This window comes from Neofelis nebulosa, chromosome 3 (genome assembly GCF_028018385.1).
Source record: "Neofelis nebulosa isolate mNeoNeb1 chromosome 3, mNeoNeb1.pri, whole genome shotgun sequence".
NCBI lineage: Eukaryota > Metazoa > Chordata > Mammalia > Carnivora > Felidae > Neofelis > Neofelis nebulosa.
The window spans coordinates 54,158,076-54,176,192 of record NC_080784.1 but is presented as its reverse complement, the minus strand read 5'-3'; the positions used below and the strand labels follow the sequence as shown (position 1 = coordinate 54,176,192).

General features: G+C 44.6%; 1 protein-coding gene across 3 annotated transcripts in view; it reads right to left on the bottom strand.

Moving 5' to 3' along the window:
- Positions 1-15,048, bottom strand: part of FDFT1 (farnesyl-diphosphate farnesyltransferase 1) — a 41,684-nt gene extending 26,636 nt beyond the window's left edge. For 2 of the 3 annotated variants that reach the window (XM_058720856.1, XM_058720857.1), the window contains exons 1-2: positions 4,965-5,408; positions 3,943-4,126 (exon numbers count right to left, since the gene is read on the bottom strand). In XM_058720856.1, coding sequence (XP_058576839.1) covers positions 3,943-4,126; positions 4,965-5,365 — 585 coding nt within the window. In that variant the 5' untranslated portion in view covers positions 5,366-5,408. Of the gene's footprint in view, positions 1-3,942; positions 4,127-4,964; positions 5,409-14,844 lie in introns of those variants that run through there. The other variant, XM_058720858.1, reaches the window with a different exon arrangement.
- Between the last annotated feature and the right edge of the window lie 3,069 nt (positions 15,049-18,117).

Below are 18,117 nucleotides of genomic sequence, written 5' to 3'. Positions count from 1 at the left end.
TCGGGCTCTCCGCTGTCAGCCCAGAGCCTGCTTCGGATCCTCTGTCTCCCTCTCTCTGCCCCTCCCCTCTCTTGCATGTTTTCTCTCTCTCTCAAAAATAAAATAAATATTAAAATATATAATAAAAAAATAAAAGGGCAGTGAAATATGCCAGTGATTAAATATTAAAACTACATTAACACAAAATCATACAAATAGTAAATCACTAATGAAATATACTTTGTAACTAATTCACAGCTCAATAAATATTATTGCTATTATCATTTAAAAATAACCCCATGTTATCTTGAAGACTGCTAGTTTCCACTAGTACCAGGTGAAAAAGATATCTCATCCATAATGTACAATGAGAGTTCTAGAAAGCCTGACTTTCAAATATTGACCACTAAAGCATAAAATACCAGGTTCAATCTCAAGGCACACACATTGAGGAAGTGTGCACTTAGAACTGTCTAGGCTTATGCCTAAAATCCACACGGCCTGGGATGAAAGTTATCTTAAAATTATCAGTCACTTGTTAAACGAGTAACTTGTGAAACAGTACAGTACGTTCTGTTCTCCTGCCTTGACAGAGATACCTCCACAACAGCCTGAAGGCCTCAGGTGTGAATTTACAATTCCCTCAGGACTTGGTTCCGAAATGCAGCAGGGCAGACCGCTGATCCCACTCCCAGGCTGCACCCACTCTGCCCAGCACGAGGAGGCCTAGGGGTGCGGTGGCTCAGGGAATTGAGGGTAGGGAATTCCAGATACTCAGAGCATAGTCTAGAAGGGGAGCTGCATCAGTTCTTGGCACCCCCTCCACCCCTTTGAGAGTGAGGAGCCCCCCTTTTGCCTCAGAGTAGGGCCCTCCTTGCTTCAGTCTAAGAGCAGTACTGTACGGGGCACCTGGGTGCCTCAGTCGGTTAAGCGTCCGACTTTGGCTCAGGTCATGATCCCACAGTTTGTGAGTTTGAGCCCCGCATCCGGCTCTCTGCTATCAACTTGGAGCCCGCTTGAGATCCTCTGTCTCCCTCTCTCTCTACCCCTCCCCTACACCCTCTCTCTCAAAAGTAAATAATAAAACATAAAAAAAGAAATGGCTGTGTGCCATGTCTAAGAAAGAGCAGTACTGTGTGAGTGAGGCCAAGTTATCTATTCTGCCTTTAGGCCCTTGCCCAAAACTGACTGTCCGCCTAACCAGACGGCTTTACCTTTCAAATTGTGCATCTTATTTCAAGGAGATGGTGGGAGAGATCAGCATGTGCACAAACCTTTCCTTAAGAAAGTAAGGCACCGTGGATTTCCATATATTTCTATCTCAATCGAACAAAAGGCTGAAAGGACCTCCAATTCAAAATTACACTCTCACAGGGCGTCTGGGCAGCTCAGTCGGTTAAGCGTCTGACTCTTGGTTTCAGCTTAGGTCACGATCTCATGGTTCATGAGTTCGAGTCCCGCATCAGGCTCTAGGCTGACAGCACGGAGCTTGCTTGGGATTCTCTCTCTCTGCCCCTCCCCTGTTCACTCCCTCTCTTTCTCTCAAAATAAATAAACCAAAAAAAAATTAAAAAACAAAACAAAACACAGTTACACTCTCACAAAACACCTAGCTCCCATAGATTTCACATTCATAAGGATATAAAGGGTTAACAACAGCAAAATAATGATGCCTGGCCTGTACTCTCTGCTCCCTTCTCCTCTTCCAGGGCTAGTCTCTGCTTTCAGGACAGTAGTGCCTGTCAGCTCTCACTCTACTCCCCAACACAGGAAAAGATAGATTTAATGGTGCAATTTTCTTGAACAAACTGTCGTTTTTCCATTGCAATGCAGTATTTATAAAGGAGAAGATTTTGGTTTTCTAAGCATATTGGAATTATCTAAGCATTTATCAGCTCTACCCCCCCAAAATTATTCTAGCATTCACACATTTTCATATCCATTTTTGCTGAGTGGATAGGGGCACCTTGATTTTTAAAATACCTATGACATTTTCCCATGACTAGAAATTATTTGTTATGAATTTACTCAAGTCAAAAGTAGTTTGGAAGGTTTTTTTGGTTTTGGAGGCTCTAGCTACAATATCACTTTTTAAAGTGAGAATACACATCAATAATAAAGGCTCTGGGAGCAGGGCGCCTGGGTGGTTCAGTTGGTTAAGCATCTGACTTCGGCTCAGGTCATGATCTCACAGTTTGTGGGTTCGAGCCCCACATCAGGTTCTGTGCTGACAGCTCGGGGCCTGGAGCCTGCTTCGGATTCTGTGTCTCCCTCTCTCTCTGCCCCTTCCCTGCTCGCACTCTCTCTCTCTCTCTCAAAAATAAACAAATAAATAAATAAAGGCTCTGGGACTCTGTCTGCAGCACTTTCTCTGCATTAGTGGAGTGTCACAAGCTCATCAGTGAATGTCTGTGGATTTCCAGTCAGAGGAAACCAGCTCTGCTCATGTGAGAGGTATCCTGGGAGAGTCAAATCACTGGTACCCTCTCTAGGTGAGAGCTCTAATTCCTCACCTAATTATGCGTCCCAGGTTCTTCTTCCTCTCTAGTATCATAGCAGTGCACTGGATCAGCTCCACCTAATAATTCCTCACAGACTTTCTCTTTTGGTTTGAATCATACCGTATTTTATTTTTGTCTTTGACAGTGAAGGTATGGTCTCAGTACTCTGAAATAGCCCTTCCTCACCCAAGGAGTGTCTCAAACATTCTTCTGTAATGGGTGGATTCCTCGCCTCCCCACTGGAATATAGACCTATTTCAGTGGCAACAGCCACGTGAGGACTATTCTTCCCCCCAGATTCTAGAAATTGTGCATAAAAAGAAGGGCTTCTTTGGGCTCTTAGAGAACATGAGACTTTGCTAAATCAAACCTTTATTTAAAAGATATGAAAGAAACACTTATTTGTGTGATAAGACATGCAAATTCCAGAAAAGACCTAATGACACGTGTAACATAAACTTGTCAATTTTCTAAAGCTCAAGAGTTTAATTATAACCCACTTTACTCCAACAGAATGGACTAAACACCTAGTATTTATAGAATACTTAGTATGCAGCAAGCAATCTTCTAAGTACTTTATTTTCATTTATTTATTTTATTTTAGAGAGGGAGCATGAGTGGGAGACAGGGGCAGAGGGAGAGTAGGAGAGATAGATAGAGAGAGACAATCTGAAGTAGGCTCCACCCTCAGCATGGAGCCCAATGCTGGGCTCTGTCTCATGACCCTGGGATCATGACCTGAGCTGAAACCAAGAGGTGGACACTCAACCAACTGAGCCATCCGGGTGTCCCTAAGTACTTTATACATATGCACTTATCAATTCTGAGAGCTCTTAACTTTACAAATGAGGAAACCAAGGCACAGACAAAGGCCATAAGTGGCAGGGCATCATTGTGCTTGTCAGTCCTCACCCCAGCTGCTAAGAGCCTGCTCCCTACCCCATGGCGACTACCCATCAAGAACAACATCAAGAACAACACATCCACACTACCAGGTTAAGGGTACCAGAAGCCTTCGGCTGTATTACATGGCAACGGGTTTTGTGAACGAGCCTGAGAATCCATCTTTTACCACACTGGATTTAGAATGTACCTTTCTGAAGAAGGAAATACTGGACTTCCGAGCAACATACTGGTAACAATAATAGAAGCTAACACCATTCTAACCTGTGTTAAATCTTAGAAATCTCACAGCAATACTATGGGTAGGTAGTATTATTATCTCTATAGATGAAGACACTGACGTTTAGACAGGCTATATCACTAAGCACCGGATACTAAGTGGAAGAGGTGGCAGTCTGGCTTCAGAGTCTTGGCTACCAGAGTTCTTACCCAGCACAGTATATGACACTGTCCTCAGACTGCTTATTTCACTGCTCTCTCCAGGTATGGGGGCTAGCCGCCAACTATATCATCAGTTATCAACACAACCATAGGCAGAAGACATTTGTAATTCCACTACCGTTGGGAAGTCCTCTAGCACTTGTCGATCCTTCTCCTTGCTCTCCATATACCGCCAGTCTGGTTCATAAAGGTAAGAGTGGAAGTTGTGCAACAGTGGGACCTTTTTTTCTACACTGATGGTCATGTCATCTTCCAGAGTGTCCAGAGCCCGGAGGACCAGGTAAAATATGCATACCGCATGGCTGTAAAAAATGGAAGAACTATTAATGTAACAGATAAACATCCAAAGATACGTATTTTAAAATAACATGTCATGAATGCAAACCTCCTATAGCCTTACCTCTAAAGAACTCTGAAAGGAGAGCCAAACCCTTTTGTACTTAATGAGCCATCTCAGCTTTCTTTTCTTAGATGGGAGCAATGGACTTCAGTGGTTTATTTATAAAACACGAAATAAAAAACCTAGCAGCTGGATGTCACAACTACTCCCAGAATGAGTTACATTTAACTACTGTAGAACAACCATACAAAGATCAGCAAACCAAGTGTTTACATGGAGCAAATATTTTGCAGATTAAAATGTCAAAAGACGCTGTAACTTCTAGGTATAAATGCTATCATACACCAAGGCAGTTGGTCTAGGTTCATGTATGCAGCCTGCACAGCAGCAACTTGGGAAGAATTAATCCCATATACTAGAATTGCAAAGCAGCATAAGGGAAGCCAAGAAAAAAAAAATGCATGACCTCCTCAGAGACAGGTTCGGCTGCCAGGACTAAAAAAAGTTAATAAACACCACCATCCACTCCCCCCCCCTCTTCCTCCCCGCTTCCCTGAAGCTGGGCCCACAGGGCAACTACTGGATGGCTAACTGCCTGGAAGGGCATTCTAAAGTAAATACATGGGTGTTCCAACGAGACACTGCCTTCACTCAGGTGGGGCATGAGTGGGGCACGTTCTAGCTGAGCCACAAGCGGAGACTGCAATGATAGGGACTGTCAGAAAGTAGCTTCGAGTGGCTCAAAGTCCCCTGGAAAAGCCTTCTTGCCCCAAGCAAAAAGGAGCTGTCTGGCCACTCACCGCATTTCCCCATCCAGCGCCTCGATGACAGCTGCGAAACTGCGACTAGTCTGATTGAGATACTTGTAGCAAGTTTTCAAGCTGCTGCTGAGCGAATCCTGCGGGCAGAGAAGACACACGGCGGTGGGAGACGCGGCGGAGCAGGAGTGGGAATGGGGTAGGCGGCCGGCCACCGGCGGGCTCCGCAGCCTGCCGCAGACGCCCTCTCCGCGCGGCCAGTCCTTGGAGGGCCAGGCGGCGGGAGGCAAGGGGCAGCCGCGTGGCGGGGAGCCCGCGCCCGTACCCCGGGGCGCCGCGGCGGGGCTCAGCACCAAGGTCCGCTTGAACAGGGACATGGCCTTGGTGCCGCAGGCGGCTGCGGCCATGGAAATCGCAGGGCTGGCGTAGAATTTTTCCTCCATAGACCCAGCCGATCCGGGAGGCGCGCCCCAGAGGGCGGGGCGGGCTCTCTCTCCACCCGACCTGGCCAGCACGGTAGGCCCAGCGGCTGCGCGCCTCCGCCCGCCCCGCCCACCCAGTCGGGGGGCCACCGCCCTCCTGAGGTCAGCCCCGCCCCCGAGGCCCCAGGCGGAAGACCCCTCCACCACCCCCACCTTCCTCCCGGTCTTCCCCGAGTCCGCAGAACCCTCTGATGGCTGGCGGAGCCCTGTCCCCTCTGCCAAGCTGGCTTTTCCTCCTGATGACAGAACCTCTCCTTGACCAAACTTAAGTCGGGCTCTCTGAACCTTACATTTCTGTGCTTGTGCCTATCCCCGCAACGCCCAATTTTAGCAATAATCCTGCTACCGATCACCTTGACCGTCCTGCAGGGTTCCTCATCTCCCATCATCCCATCGCCCTGGCCTGCCTCCAGCAAGAAACCCTTTAGGTTAGATCCTTTAGCTAGAACGCCCCTCACCCCAGATGTTTCATCTCAGTCATTTTCCATCCACCGACCCCTTCACTCTGCTCCTTGGCTAGAAATTCCCACTCTTCCTTGTCGTATTCGAAATTGAGCCCAAGTCTATACTGGGGTCTCTTTTCCCCTTTAGTTTTTCTGAATAAAACCTGTTTCTCCCACTTTACTGTCCACCTCTGGCTTTTAACACCTGTTGAACGTCTTCTATCCCCTGGAAAGCTAGCTGTTACTTTTAATATTTCTAATCCTCTTTCTCTTTCAAACTAGTGAGCTGTAATGAGCTGCTTCCTGAACTTTACTCTTCCCTAAGGAAAACGAGAATCATTTCTCCAGGAAAAAAAAAGCCATGTTTTCAATTCAAGCACATCTCAAAGAATTGCTGACTGTGTATGTATGTGTGTGTTTTACAGACTTTAATTTTAGAGCTATTTTACGTTCACAAGAGAATTCAGTGTGAAGTACAGAGTTTCCATATACTTACTCTCCCCCCAGCCCCAGTCTCCTCACTGTCTTTGTAAGAGAAGGGAACATTTGAAATATCAAACAGGACAGTGGTTAAAAATATACATATGGCATATCACTAGTTGGATATACCACTTTGGAATGTTAACAATGAACCCTGAACCCCAGTGGACCCATGTCCTTTTCATATGTGTATATTAACTAAATTTCCTATCATGGATGCATATCATACTGTCAAGAGAGTTAACCTTTAAAAAAAATATCATATACTCATGAGAATTTCATTTCAGTTCAATTAAAAAAATGTTCAATTAAAAAAATTATTAGTAAAGGGGTGCCTGGGTGGCTCAATTGGTTAGGCCTCCGACTTTGGCTCAGGTGGTTTGTGGTTTGAGCCCTGTGTGGGGCTCTGTGCTGATGGCTCAGAGCCTGGAGCCTGCTTTGGATTCTGTGTCTCCCTCTCTCTCTATGCTCCTCCCCTGCTCACACTCTCTCTCTCTCTCTGTCTCTCTTTCTCTCAAAAATAAATAAACATTTTTTAAAAACTTTAATTATTAATAAAAATTAATATTTACTGAGTACTGTATATTAGTAAAATCATTTAGTGCAGTGTCTGGCATATAAAAATACTCAGTGAAGGTTTGATGAATAAATGAATACATTCAGAGTATTTAAAAACCATTCACCAACTCCTTCCCTCTCAAGTGTGGAGAGGCAAGGCTTCACAATGAAACAAAAGAAACAGAACAACAGCTATTACTGATCTCCATGGCAAGCTCTCCACATAAACTGTTGTTACCAGGCCACAATGATGCCTTTCTCCGCACTGCCAAATGTTTTAATCCTCAGCTATACCTAATGGCTTTGGGGCTGATTTCCAACCATGAGTTCCATTAAAAAGCTAGACAGCAGCAACCTTAAAGAATACTACCCACCCCTCCTTACCAACACCTCCTCCACTCTTATAACAAAGTCAATAACTCCCTTCCCTATCTCCTTCCATCACTCTTTTTTGGCCACCTATTTGTTTCAGTTCCTCGCTCTGAACAGTAAGTTCTTCAAATTATCAAGAAGATATAGGAAGCTCTAACTACTAAACACTGGAAAAAACTCTGCTCACTATAAAAATTTCCACTGCTTGATTCGCATGAGTTGGCAGGCAGGGGAGGGTGGGAAAAAAGTCTAGGGCTAACTGCTGCCTGTCCCTAGAGCCTCCTGACATTGTCCATTGCTGTCTGAGATGAAGTACACTCCAGAGAACTCTCAAGTAAGAGAAAACAGGGATGAAGGGCATTTGGAAGAAGAGTGTGCAGTGGCCAGAAGTGCAAGACTGAGCTTCCAGGACTGGGGCTCCAGCCTCCTCAAGTTCCACAAGCTACCAACCTTTCTGACAGCTTTCCTTAAGACTTTAACACAGATCGCTCAGAATAGGGAGAAACCCTACACACGGAGCCAAATTTATGTAACAATAAGATTAATAACTACCATATGTTGGGCAGATATTACGTGCTAAGCACAATACAGACATTACCTTTTACCCGTACAAAACGCTTTAAGGAAGATATTACAGACTTACACCCACCTACATCGAATCTTCATGGCCAGATGTGTGCAGAATTCAGAATTTTTAGTGTTGTAGAAAGCAGGCAATAAGACACATATACAGCCTCGGTTGTTATGGAGTAACGTCCCATAATTAATTGTTAATATTTCTTCTGCATAGCAGTGTGAATATACTAAGCCAGGATCATTTTGATTCAGGGCAGGTTTGCTGCCAAATGATTTTGAGCCACATTTATGAAAACGCTCCTCATTTTCAGATCATTTGCCAGTTGGGAAATTGTGGCCAACGGCCTGTGATCAATATTTCTACTTTATAGATGAAGAAACTGCTGCCTGGAGCTTAAGTTACCAACAGTTATTTAGCTAAGAGTCAGGATTTAGACTTGATAGAAGCCAGAAATGAATCATTATGAAACATCTGCTTTTTCCACTATGTGCCCCTCTGAGTGATGTCACACAACTTGCAGGTGGCAGCAAGTCCCTATTTACTGAAATGCTCCTAAAAATTCAGTATAAATTAAGTTTACTGAACTCTGAATCCTACAGCCAAATCCTTTTGTGACAGAAATAGTCAGCCTTCAATATCTATGAAGTGTACACTTCCCCCCAGTTTCTTTGTTAATTAAGAGAGAAACTAAGATCATGTTAAGCTAAAGAAAACGTATGGTCCTATGTTTCCTCTATTTAACTATTTTCTTTTTTTTTTTTTAATTTTTTTTTTTCAACGTTTTTAATTTATTTTTGGGACAGAGAGAGACAGAGCATGAACGGGGGAGGGGCAGAGAGAGAGGGAGACACAGAATCGGAAACAGGCTCCAGGCTCCGAGCCATCAGCCCAGAGCCTGACGCGGGGCTCGAACTCACGGACCGCGAGATCGTGACCTGGCTGAAGTCGGCCGCTTAACCGACTGCGCCACCCAGGCGCCCCAATTAACTATTTTCTTTTTTAATGGCTCTTTGGGCTTAAAAAGGACTCAGAAAAGCTGCAGGCAACAAAACAAATAATATTATACTGTATTGTTCATCAAATCTTGGAGCTAGAAGAGTCTCACTTAAAAAGAAAATCAAGAGATAATAGCGTGGAAGGTCTTTCTCCTACCTCCTTATCACTTCTCTCTCTAGGAATAACCAAGGCTACCATTTTCTCCAACACTCTTATTTTATAGAGGAGACTTGAGAATGAGAGAAGTCAAGTCTCTAGACTCTGGGGTAAGGGGTGCTAACCCCCACATTGTAGAAAATCTGCATATAACTTTTGATTCCCCAAAATCTTAACTACTATTAACCTACTGATGACCAAAAGCCTTACTGATAGCATGAAGTCAGTTAACAAATAATTTCGTATGTCATATGTGTAAGTTTGAGAAAAGAAAATGTTATTAAGAAAATCCTAAGGTCGGGGGGGACACCTGAGTGGCTCAGTTGGTTAAGCATCGGACTTCAGCTCAGGTCATGACCTCAGTTTGTGAGTTCGAGCCCCACACTGGACTCTCTGCTGTCAGCACAGCAGAGCCTGCTTGAGATCCTCTGTCCCCCTCTCTGCCCCTCCTCCACTAGTGCTATCTCTCTCTCTCAAAAATAAACAAACTTAATGGGACGCCTGGGTGGCTCAGTCGGTTAACCGTCCGACTTCGGCTCAGGTCATGATATCATGGTTTGTGAGTTCGAGCCCAGCTTTGGCCTCTGTGCTGACAGCTCGGAGCCTGGAACCTGCTTCGGATTCTGTGTCTCTCCATCTCTTGGCCCCTCCCCTGCTCATGCTCTGTGTCTCTCTGTCTCTCAATAATAAATAAATGTGTAAAATAAATAAATAAACAAACAAAGGAAATCATAAGAGAAAATACAATTATAGTACTGCACTGCATTTATCAAAAAAATCCATGAATAAGTAAATCTGTGCAGTTCAAACTCATGTAGTTCAAGGGTGAACTGTATTTGCTTTTTTTCATTCTCTCTCTCTTCCTCTAGCATGTAAGTAAGGCTCATAAAAGCAAGGTCTTCACCTATCTTGTTTGCTGTTATATCTTCAGCACCTAAAATGATATCTGACATGCAACTGGTGGTCACATATTTGGGAAGGAAGAGAGGGAGAGAGGGAAAGAGAGAGGGACAGAAGGAAAGAGGGGGAAAGGAAAGGAAAGGAAAGGAAAGGAAAGGAAAGGAAAGGAAAGGAAAGGAAAGGAAGCTAATCTACATCAGATTAAGAAGGGAAGAAAGAAACTAGGAATTATAGAGTATCTGGGACGTGCCAGGAGTGACAGTGGTGGGATCTAATCAGTTATCTGAGGCCAGTCAAACCTAAGCTCTTCATCCAGGGCAAACTAGAAGCATGGAGGTTTTCAGACTAGCCTGAGTTGGCATCCTGGATCCACTTCTTGCAAGCCAGGTGACTTTGAATTTATCTGATTGCTTTATGCCACTGTTTCCTAATCTGTAAAATAGCAATAATAATAATACTTCTCACTTTAGGGCTGTTGTCAAGATTGACTAAGTGTGATGAGTTACAAACTGGCCACAGGAGTTTATGGCTCTTTCCATCAGGGGATACGGTTTTTCTCCACATCCTTGAATCTGGGTTCCCTTGTGACTATTTTTGGTCAATAAAACAGTAGCAAATGTGATTCCAACAGAGGCTTGAAAACTCCAGCTGCCATGCGGAAGCCAAGGGCTAGCCTGCTGGATGATGAGACACATATGGCCTGGTCTCCCCTTAACACTGCAGCCTACAGCCTGCTAACCACCAGATGGCCCAGCCATAAGCCAGCCAGCCAGCCGAGCAAGCCCAGAAGAAATCAACCAAACTGGCCTGGACTAGTAGAACTCCCGAGCTCTCCCAGATGACTATGAACTAAAGTTGTTGATATTTTGAGTCACTGAGTTTTTTTGTAAATTGTGGTAAAATATACATAAAGTTTATCACCTTAACCATTTTTAAGTGTTCAGTTCAGCAGTGTTAAATACATTCACATTGGTGTGTAACCAGTCTCCAGAATTAAGTCCCTCAGTTTTGGAATGGTTTGTTACTCAGCGAAAGCTAACCTAATACACTGAGATAACAGACTTGAAGAGCTCAGCGTAGTGCCTGGCAAACATAAGAACACAATAAATGATGTCCATTGTTATTATTAGGTAATTATTATCATTATTAATTTGCATTATTCTAACTCACAATATAATTTCTTCCCAATCCCACCCACTTGTCAAATTTGTGTTCCAAAAATGTTGCTTTCATTGTGTCACAGTTCTGCTCTTAACCATCACCTGCTTTACTGATCACAGCTCAGCTTTTGGACTCCCACATGCACTTAATGAATTTTATACTTCTAGCTTTCACTCTTTCATTTCAGCCAAGTTGGTTTCCTCATCATCCCACACACATCATGCTTAGTCCTATATAACCTGGCCCATGGTAGTTTTTACTGAAGATCCTCCCCACTAAACTAAATCTAACACTTTACAAAGTACTTTTCCTGTGTTTTCTGAAAACTTTTCCCTCTAAAACATTTCTAATTTCACTAAAATTTCCTGAAATCAAAATGTACTTAAGAATACTTGGCACTCCCTAGGCTATCTTACTTTTGTACACCTATTCTCCATTAGATTGTGAACACATCAGAGTGGGCATTTTCCACCCTGTGTCCATCACACTCAAGTGGGTCAATTTTTAAATTTTTTTTTTTTTTAACGTTTATTTATTTTTGAGACAGAGAGAGACAGAGCATGAACGGGGGAGGGGCAGAGAGAGAGGGAGACACAGAATCGGAAGCAGGCTCCAGGCTCTGAGCCATCAGCCCAGAGCCCGACGCGGGGCTCGAACTCACAGACCGCGAGATCGTGACCTGGCTGAAGTCGGACGCTTAACCGACTGAGCCACCCAGGCGCCCCTCAAGTGGGTCAATTTTAGCTGAATCTGGATAATCCTCTGTTTGAGGCGTCTCTGTGGTCCATCACCTGACTGATAAGCAGCATGGCGGGGTTTAGAGAATGAGCTCTGCAGTCAGACAGCCAGAGTCAAAGACAGGCTCCACCCCTGAATAACTAGACCTCGGCAATTAATTAACCTCTCTATGTCTCTGCTCTTCATCTATAAAACAGTAAAAATAACAGTACCTTCCTCATAAGATTACTGGAAGGTTTAAAAAATAGATGCAAGGAGGTGTATAAAATAATGCTTGGCACACACAAAGAGCTCAATAAACGTTAGCCATTATTATGAAACCCTTTATCTAAAAGGTAAAGATCGAGGTTTAAAAAGTGTTTCAGCACAGGGGCACCTGGGTGGCTCAGTCGGTTAAGCATCGGACCCCAGCTCAGGTCGCGAGCCCCATATTGGGCTCTCTGCTGTCAGCACAGAGCCCACTACAGATTCTGTGTCTCCCTCTCTCTCTGCTCCTCCACCACCTCTCAAAAATGAATAAATAAAACATTATATATATATATATATATATATATATATATATATATATATATATACACGCGTGTATATATATATGTATTTTTTTGAAGTGTTTCATCAGGGCATCAAGATGGAATAAAAGGTCTTGAACAAGTGCAGTTAGGAATCTGACTGACCCCAATTCTAAGCCCACAGCATGATGAGACTGCCTAAAAAAGACAGTGAATGTGACAGGGAGGTAAGATGGAGAAAAGGACTTTAGTTGTATATGGCCCTTTTATTTCTTAAGAAAAAAAAGATGAAGCAAATATAGCAAACACTTACTATACGATATAGTTAATCTTGGAAATAGAAAATGGTTTGTTAGAGTTTTTTCAGTATGTTTCTACTTGCTTGAAATATTTTATAATTAAAATACATTTTTTAAAGTGAAAGCAGTCAACTATGTTACATAGAAATACTGCATCCATAAAGAAGGAATTTAAAGTTCTGAAATGTGCAGACCAACCCGAAAGAGTACTGTTCAACTTTGGACACTAGACTTTAAAGGGAGAGAGAACAGGCTGGTAAGTGATCTGGAAAGAAAAACATATAATGAATAACTAAAGGAAGAACATAGAATATTTGGCCTGGCTATCAGTGTTCCTACTAAGAACAGGAGAGTTCTCTTAAAATATGTCAAGTGCTGGATTACAAACATGGATTAGACCCTGGCTCCAGGGGGAGAACAGAGTGAAAACAATCCTGCTTACTGTACTAGAAGGTAGCACTTCCTAAAATCGAAAAATGTCTGGGGGGTGAAGTGGGCAAGTCTCCAGAGGCAGTGAACTACTTGTCACAGGTAGTGCCCAGGAGACTGTACAAACTGGTTTGTAAAGCAGTGACTATGCGTTTTGGGTCACAGATCCCAGAAGGATAGGATAATAGTGGACACTGTTCTCTCAAAACACACAAATGTACAATAACATAAATATTTGCAAATAATTTCAGGAAAGCTCCAAAAACTCTCAGTAAGAATCTCTAATTAAATACCTACTGAACAAGGCACAGGAGCATCCCTCAAAAAAGGACTCCCCTGTCCCAGCCAGAAGTGATTTTTCCCTTTTATAAATGTCCTTATGCATTTACTATATTCTGCCACATTTACTTAAGTTTATCTTGTTTAAAACGCTAGAGGTTTCTTGGGGGTAGTGTACCCACCTTTTATTCATTAATTCACCAAAGGTACATCGAACAAGATTTCTACATCCAAATAGCTTAAAAATCCAGAATCAAATATAGAATCTTGGATCTGAAAGGGATTTGGGGGCCACCATACAAGACCGTGGGGCCGATATAAGGTAAGCAGTACTAGAGAAAATGGTTGAGGGAGTTTCACAGGTAACTTGTTGTGGTGCTTTTCTAAATTTTCTGTGAACAGTCTTCCAATGTCTTATTCACTTGACAAGATGGGGAGCATTTTGTGTGTCCTATTTGTCTGTGCATGACATCCTGCCACGGTGCACCCACCATAACATCTAGCACAAAACAGGTGTTTAAAAATGTCTGCTGAATGGTCACTAGGGGTGGCACTGACTGAAGCTAGACCCTGAAGGATGACATGGATCCTGAGTTATGAAAAAAAAATTTCTGATGGGAAATTTAAAGTGTTTACTTAATAAAGGACACCAATTAAGAGTGCATTTAAGCAAAAAATAGTAATGTGTGATGTTTCCATTGGCAAAAAGAATTTAAAACGTTTGATACAACCCACTAATTCGGCTGAATGTATTTATTCATCCACTAATCACTTAAGAGTAAGTTTCTTGTTGGAATAAATACCTTTGTAAGCATTCAGTTAACAAAGGATACAAGAATGAGGCAGATGAAATCTAAATAAATAAAACCAAGTCTGGCCTTCAAGCAACCAACAATGTTGCTAAACGACAGACATGCAGGTAACTAAAGAGCTTGGAAGAGTAAATATGTGTTATAAAAAAAAACCTAAGAAGCACTGGAGAATAAGGGATTGATCAGACCCGAGGAAAGTGAGGGAAGCTTATAGAAGAAGTGATGTAACCGAAAACTGGAAGGATGAGCAAGGTTTCATTCCAGAAAAGGTACTGGGACAATATCTGCATAGCTTTTTACATTCACCAAATTCTCTCACAGGTCCTCCCCCACTTAATCTACCCACACAATCTCAATTTTGCAATCACCAGTTAAGACACAGATAACATCAATGCTCAAGGACAGACGGAAAAGTGAAGAAAAACGACCTGGCAAGCAATGTCTTGAAAGAGCAGAAACATCAAGACAACCTGGGGTAGGGTTGGAGAGGGAAGAGGAGGCCTACCACCTGGGCCCCATTTGGGGTTAGGAAAGCAGAGTTAGGCTGGGCCGGTGGGGCCGCCAGAAGGGGCGGGGGTCTGCCGCCCCGAGGGAAGAAGGGCGCCTGAGGCGTTTGGCACCCGCTCGCCGCACCCTCCGCCCAGGATTTTGGGCCGGGTCGGCCAGGCCTCAGGCCCGGCGCCGCGCGCAGCCGCCCCGCCCCAGCCAGGATGCAGGGATGCTCGGCCCACCTGGTCCATCTTGGGTATCACCTTCCGCCGGCCCCCCATCTGGAAGCGCAATAGGTTGTAGAACTCCTCGGGGCGCCCCAAGCACTTCACGAACTCCATTCTGGCGGCGGGCGGCGGGTCCGGGGGATCGGTGCTCACCTCCCGGTATACCTCCGGTGGACACCCGCCCGCACACAGCAAAAGATTAAAGCCAAGAGGCGCGGCGGGTGGGGCGGGGCGTAGGCGGGCCCAGTTCATGATGCCACGCCCACATCCCGCCCATCTCAACGGGTCCCTGGCTCTCGCGCCGCTTCTCGTGGGCTCGCGGGGTGGACTGACGGTCTCTGATTGGCTAGGACCACTCGCACCAGGCAGACGCCGGCCAATCGACGGTAGGATGAGGCTGGCGTGACGACCACACCCTCTAAGCTAATTGGAGATGAGAAAGGAACAGGCGAACGGGATTGGTGCTTCTATGGGGGCGGGCCTTTTCCCTCTCTCTAGGTGGAGCTTGGGGCTCGAGCACAGAGGGAACCAAACTAGGACGCTGCGGCCTAGGTGCAGTGGATTCTGGCTCAGGCGCGGGTGTTTGGTGAGAACCAAGCAGAGAAGAGCCCAGCGGGCGACAGTCCGCTATGATTTCGTCAGTAATCCCTCCACCTGTTTATTCGTGTTTGTCCTGTCGGCTAGATTAGCTCTTCAGTGCCGCGCTCTGGGCGCCGCCGCGCACCTCCTGTGCTGGATCCGCGCAAAGCAAAAGGCGAGTGGGCCCACCACCAAGGTGTAGGTGCTTACTGCAACACAGGAGAGCAAAAGCTTGGCAGAGTCTTCCGCGGCGCTTGCAACCCCATGGAATCCCGGGCACCTGCCCCCAGCAGTAACACCCCTTCTTTGCCCGCTTCACAAAGCCTTTCACTTCTTTCTGGCTGATATCACTCACTCCTGGAAATTAAACAACAGGACCTCTTTAAATAAGTGTTTTAGACCCCACTTTGTCCCCAAAATGAATCTGAAGCGTTTCTATAACCTCTGTTACAGGGATGTGGAAATTTGTATTTCCATCTGAGATCTCTCCAGTCCTAGAAACGACTTGCACACTCCCACACCCAATCTATTTTAACACAGCAACCAGCAATCACTTTGAATTTAAGCCAGATGCAATCACTGCGTAAAACCCTGAAACCTCTTCCCTGTTTAGTAAAAGCCTAAGTCCCTACAAGTGTCTACAAAGGCCTGTATCATTACCCCTCCACCCCCATTACCTCTTTGGCCTCCATCTTCTCTCTCCCCTTCTCTGGCCCTAGGGCCTTTTTGTATAGCTGTTCACTTCACCCTTCCTGCAATATCTTACCGCCAGATACCCAGCCCCTTCATGTCCTTGATGAAATCTCACCTTCTCATTTAGGCCCACCCGGATCATTCTATTTTAGACGGTGTTTGTCCCCCCACGCCCACCGCACTGCTGATCCCCATCCTGCTCTAGTTTTCTCCATAGAATTTATCATGTGCTAATACAAGGTTTACTTATGATGATTAGTGTCTGTTTCCTCTTGCTGGAGGAAGATGATAGATAGATCTTTGTTTTGTTCACTAACACACCAAGTATCTAGAACAGTGCCCGACACATACTAGTTGCACAATGAACGTTTACTGAACTAAGCCGGACCCCCTTTCTGGTGTTCCCCAAACAGTGCAAGCTTAACATGTCCATAACTGAAATCTCCCACTGAAACTGTTTTTCTGGTGAATAGCACTAACAACCTCTCAGCTGCCAAATTATCAAATCCAGATGCCATCCCTAACTCCTCCTTTCTCTCCCTAAACCTGTCCCCTTTGAAATCATTCATCAAGTCTAGAGTCCAAGAAACAAACATCTCTCGTCTTAATCTCTCCTCTCTGATCCATCTTGGTTTAAGTCCCATCTTCTCTCCCAAACTATTTTGAAATCAACTTCGCATCTCTCTCTCTCCATGCATGCCTAGTGACAGCTTGAGTAATTTATTTAAAACACACACTTGATTATATTACCCTCTTGCCTACAATTCTTCAATTTTAAATTCCTCAAATGAAATGCCTTTCAATAATATTAATGATTCTGGCATAAACTAAAAACTCTCTCGGGGTGCCTGGGTGGCTCAGTCGGTTAAGCGTCCAGCTTCGGCTCAGGTCATGATCTCGAGGTTCACGAGAGCCCACTTCCGATCCTCTGCCCCACTCTCTGTCTCTCTCAAAATAAATAAACTTTAAAAAAGAAAGAAATAAAGTTCTCTCATCATTTGGCACCTCCATTCCTTTTTTTGGATTTTAGCCACCTTCTATCCCATCACTACCCTAACTTCTAGCCCTGAACCAGCCCTGGCAGCACCTGCAGACCCCAAACAGGCCACAGTATACCCCAGTCTCGGCCCCAGTAATTCACCTCTAGCATGCTCTCCCTTGCTCCTCACCTAGCCACCCACCTCACGTTCATTACAGCTTAAATGGAATCCCCTCCTTCAGAAATCCTTTTCTGAAGTTCCCTGGCCTCACCATTATCTGTTCTTTAGATTCAACAGGCATCCACCGAACATCAGCAATGTGGCAGGCACTGAAAAAAACAAAGATGAGCAAGATGAGCTTTGACCCCAAAGAGCTTCCAGAGGCACCACACCAGACATGGTTGCATAATGGTGCTGGTATTTATGAGAGACATGGTTGAATCCTAATCCAGCTCCCCGAGTCTGACCTGTGTGCCCAACCAGAGACTAAGTATACAAATAGTCAATGGCCAGACCATATACCATAGCAACACTCTGACCCACAACCTCTGCAGCAGCAGGCCCAGAATAGTCAGGACCAGGTCAGTAACTTCTCTATTGTGCTTCCTTTCAACTCAAGAACAACCACAGAAAGCCAAAGAAATCGCGTAAGATACCCAGCTGCCAGGTAGCCTGCTTCCAGCTTCTCTATGCCAACCTCCTCCAATCAGCACACCTGAGTCCTTCCTTTTTGTTCATTATAAAGCTTTCCCACTCCCCTGCCTGAGTCTCTGCCAAATGCGGATGACAAGTGACAGTGGCTGATGCCCTTGCTATATAGCAAGCTCTGAATAAAGGGCCTCATTTGTTCTTATCTCAGTAGTCTTTATTTCCATAAACCTTAGTACTTGGATCATGTTCATCGGATGCTCTCATCTTGAAATTGGTGTGGTCCAAAATCTCTTTTCTGTCTCTTCACTGTGAACTCAAGGCCAGAGACCATGTCGAAATGTAACACCTGGCACAGTGCTTGCCACATAACAAAACCTCCACTACT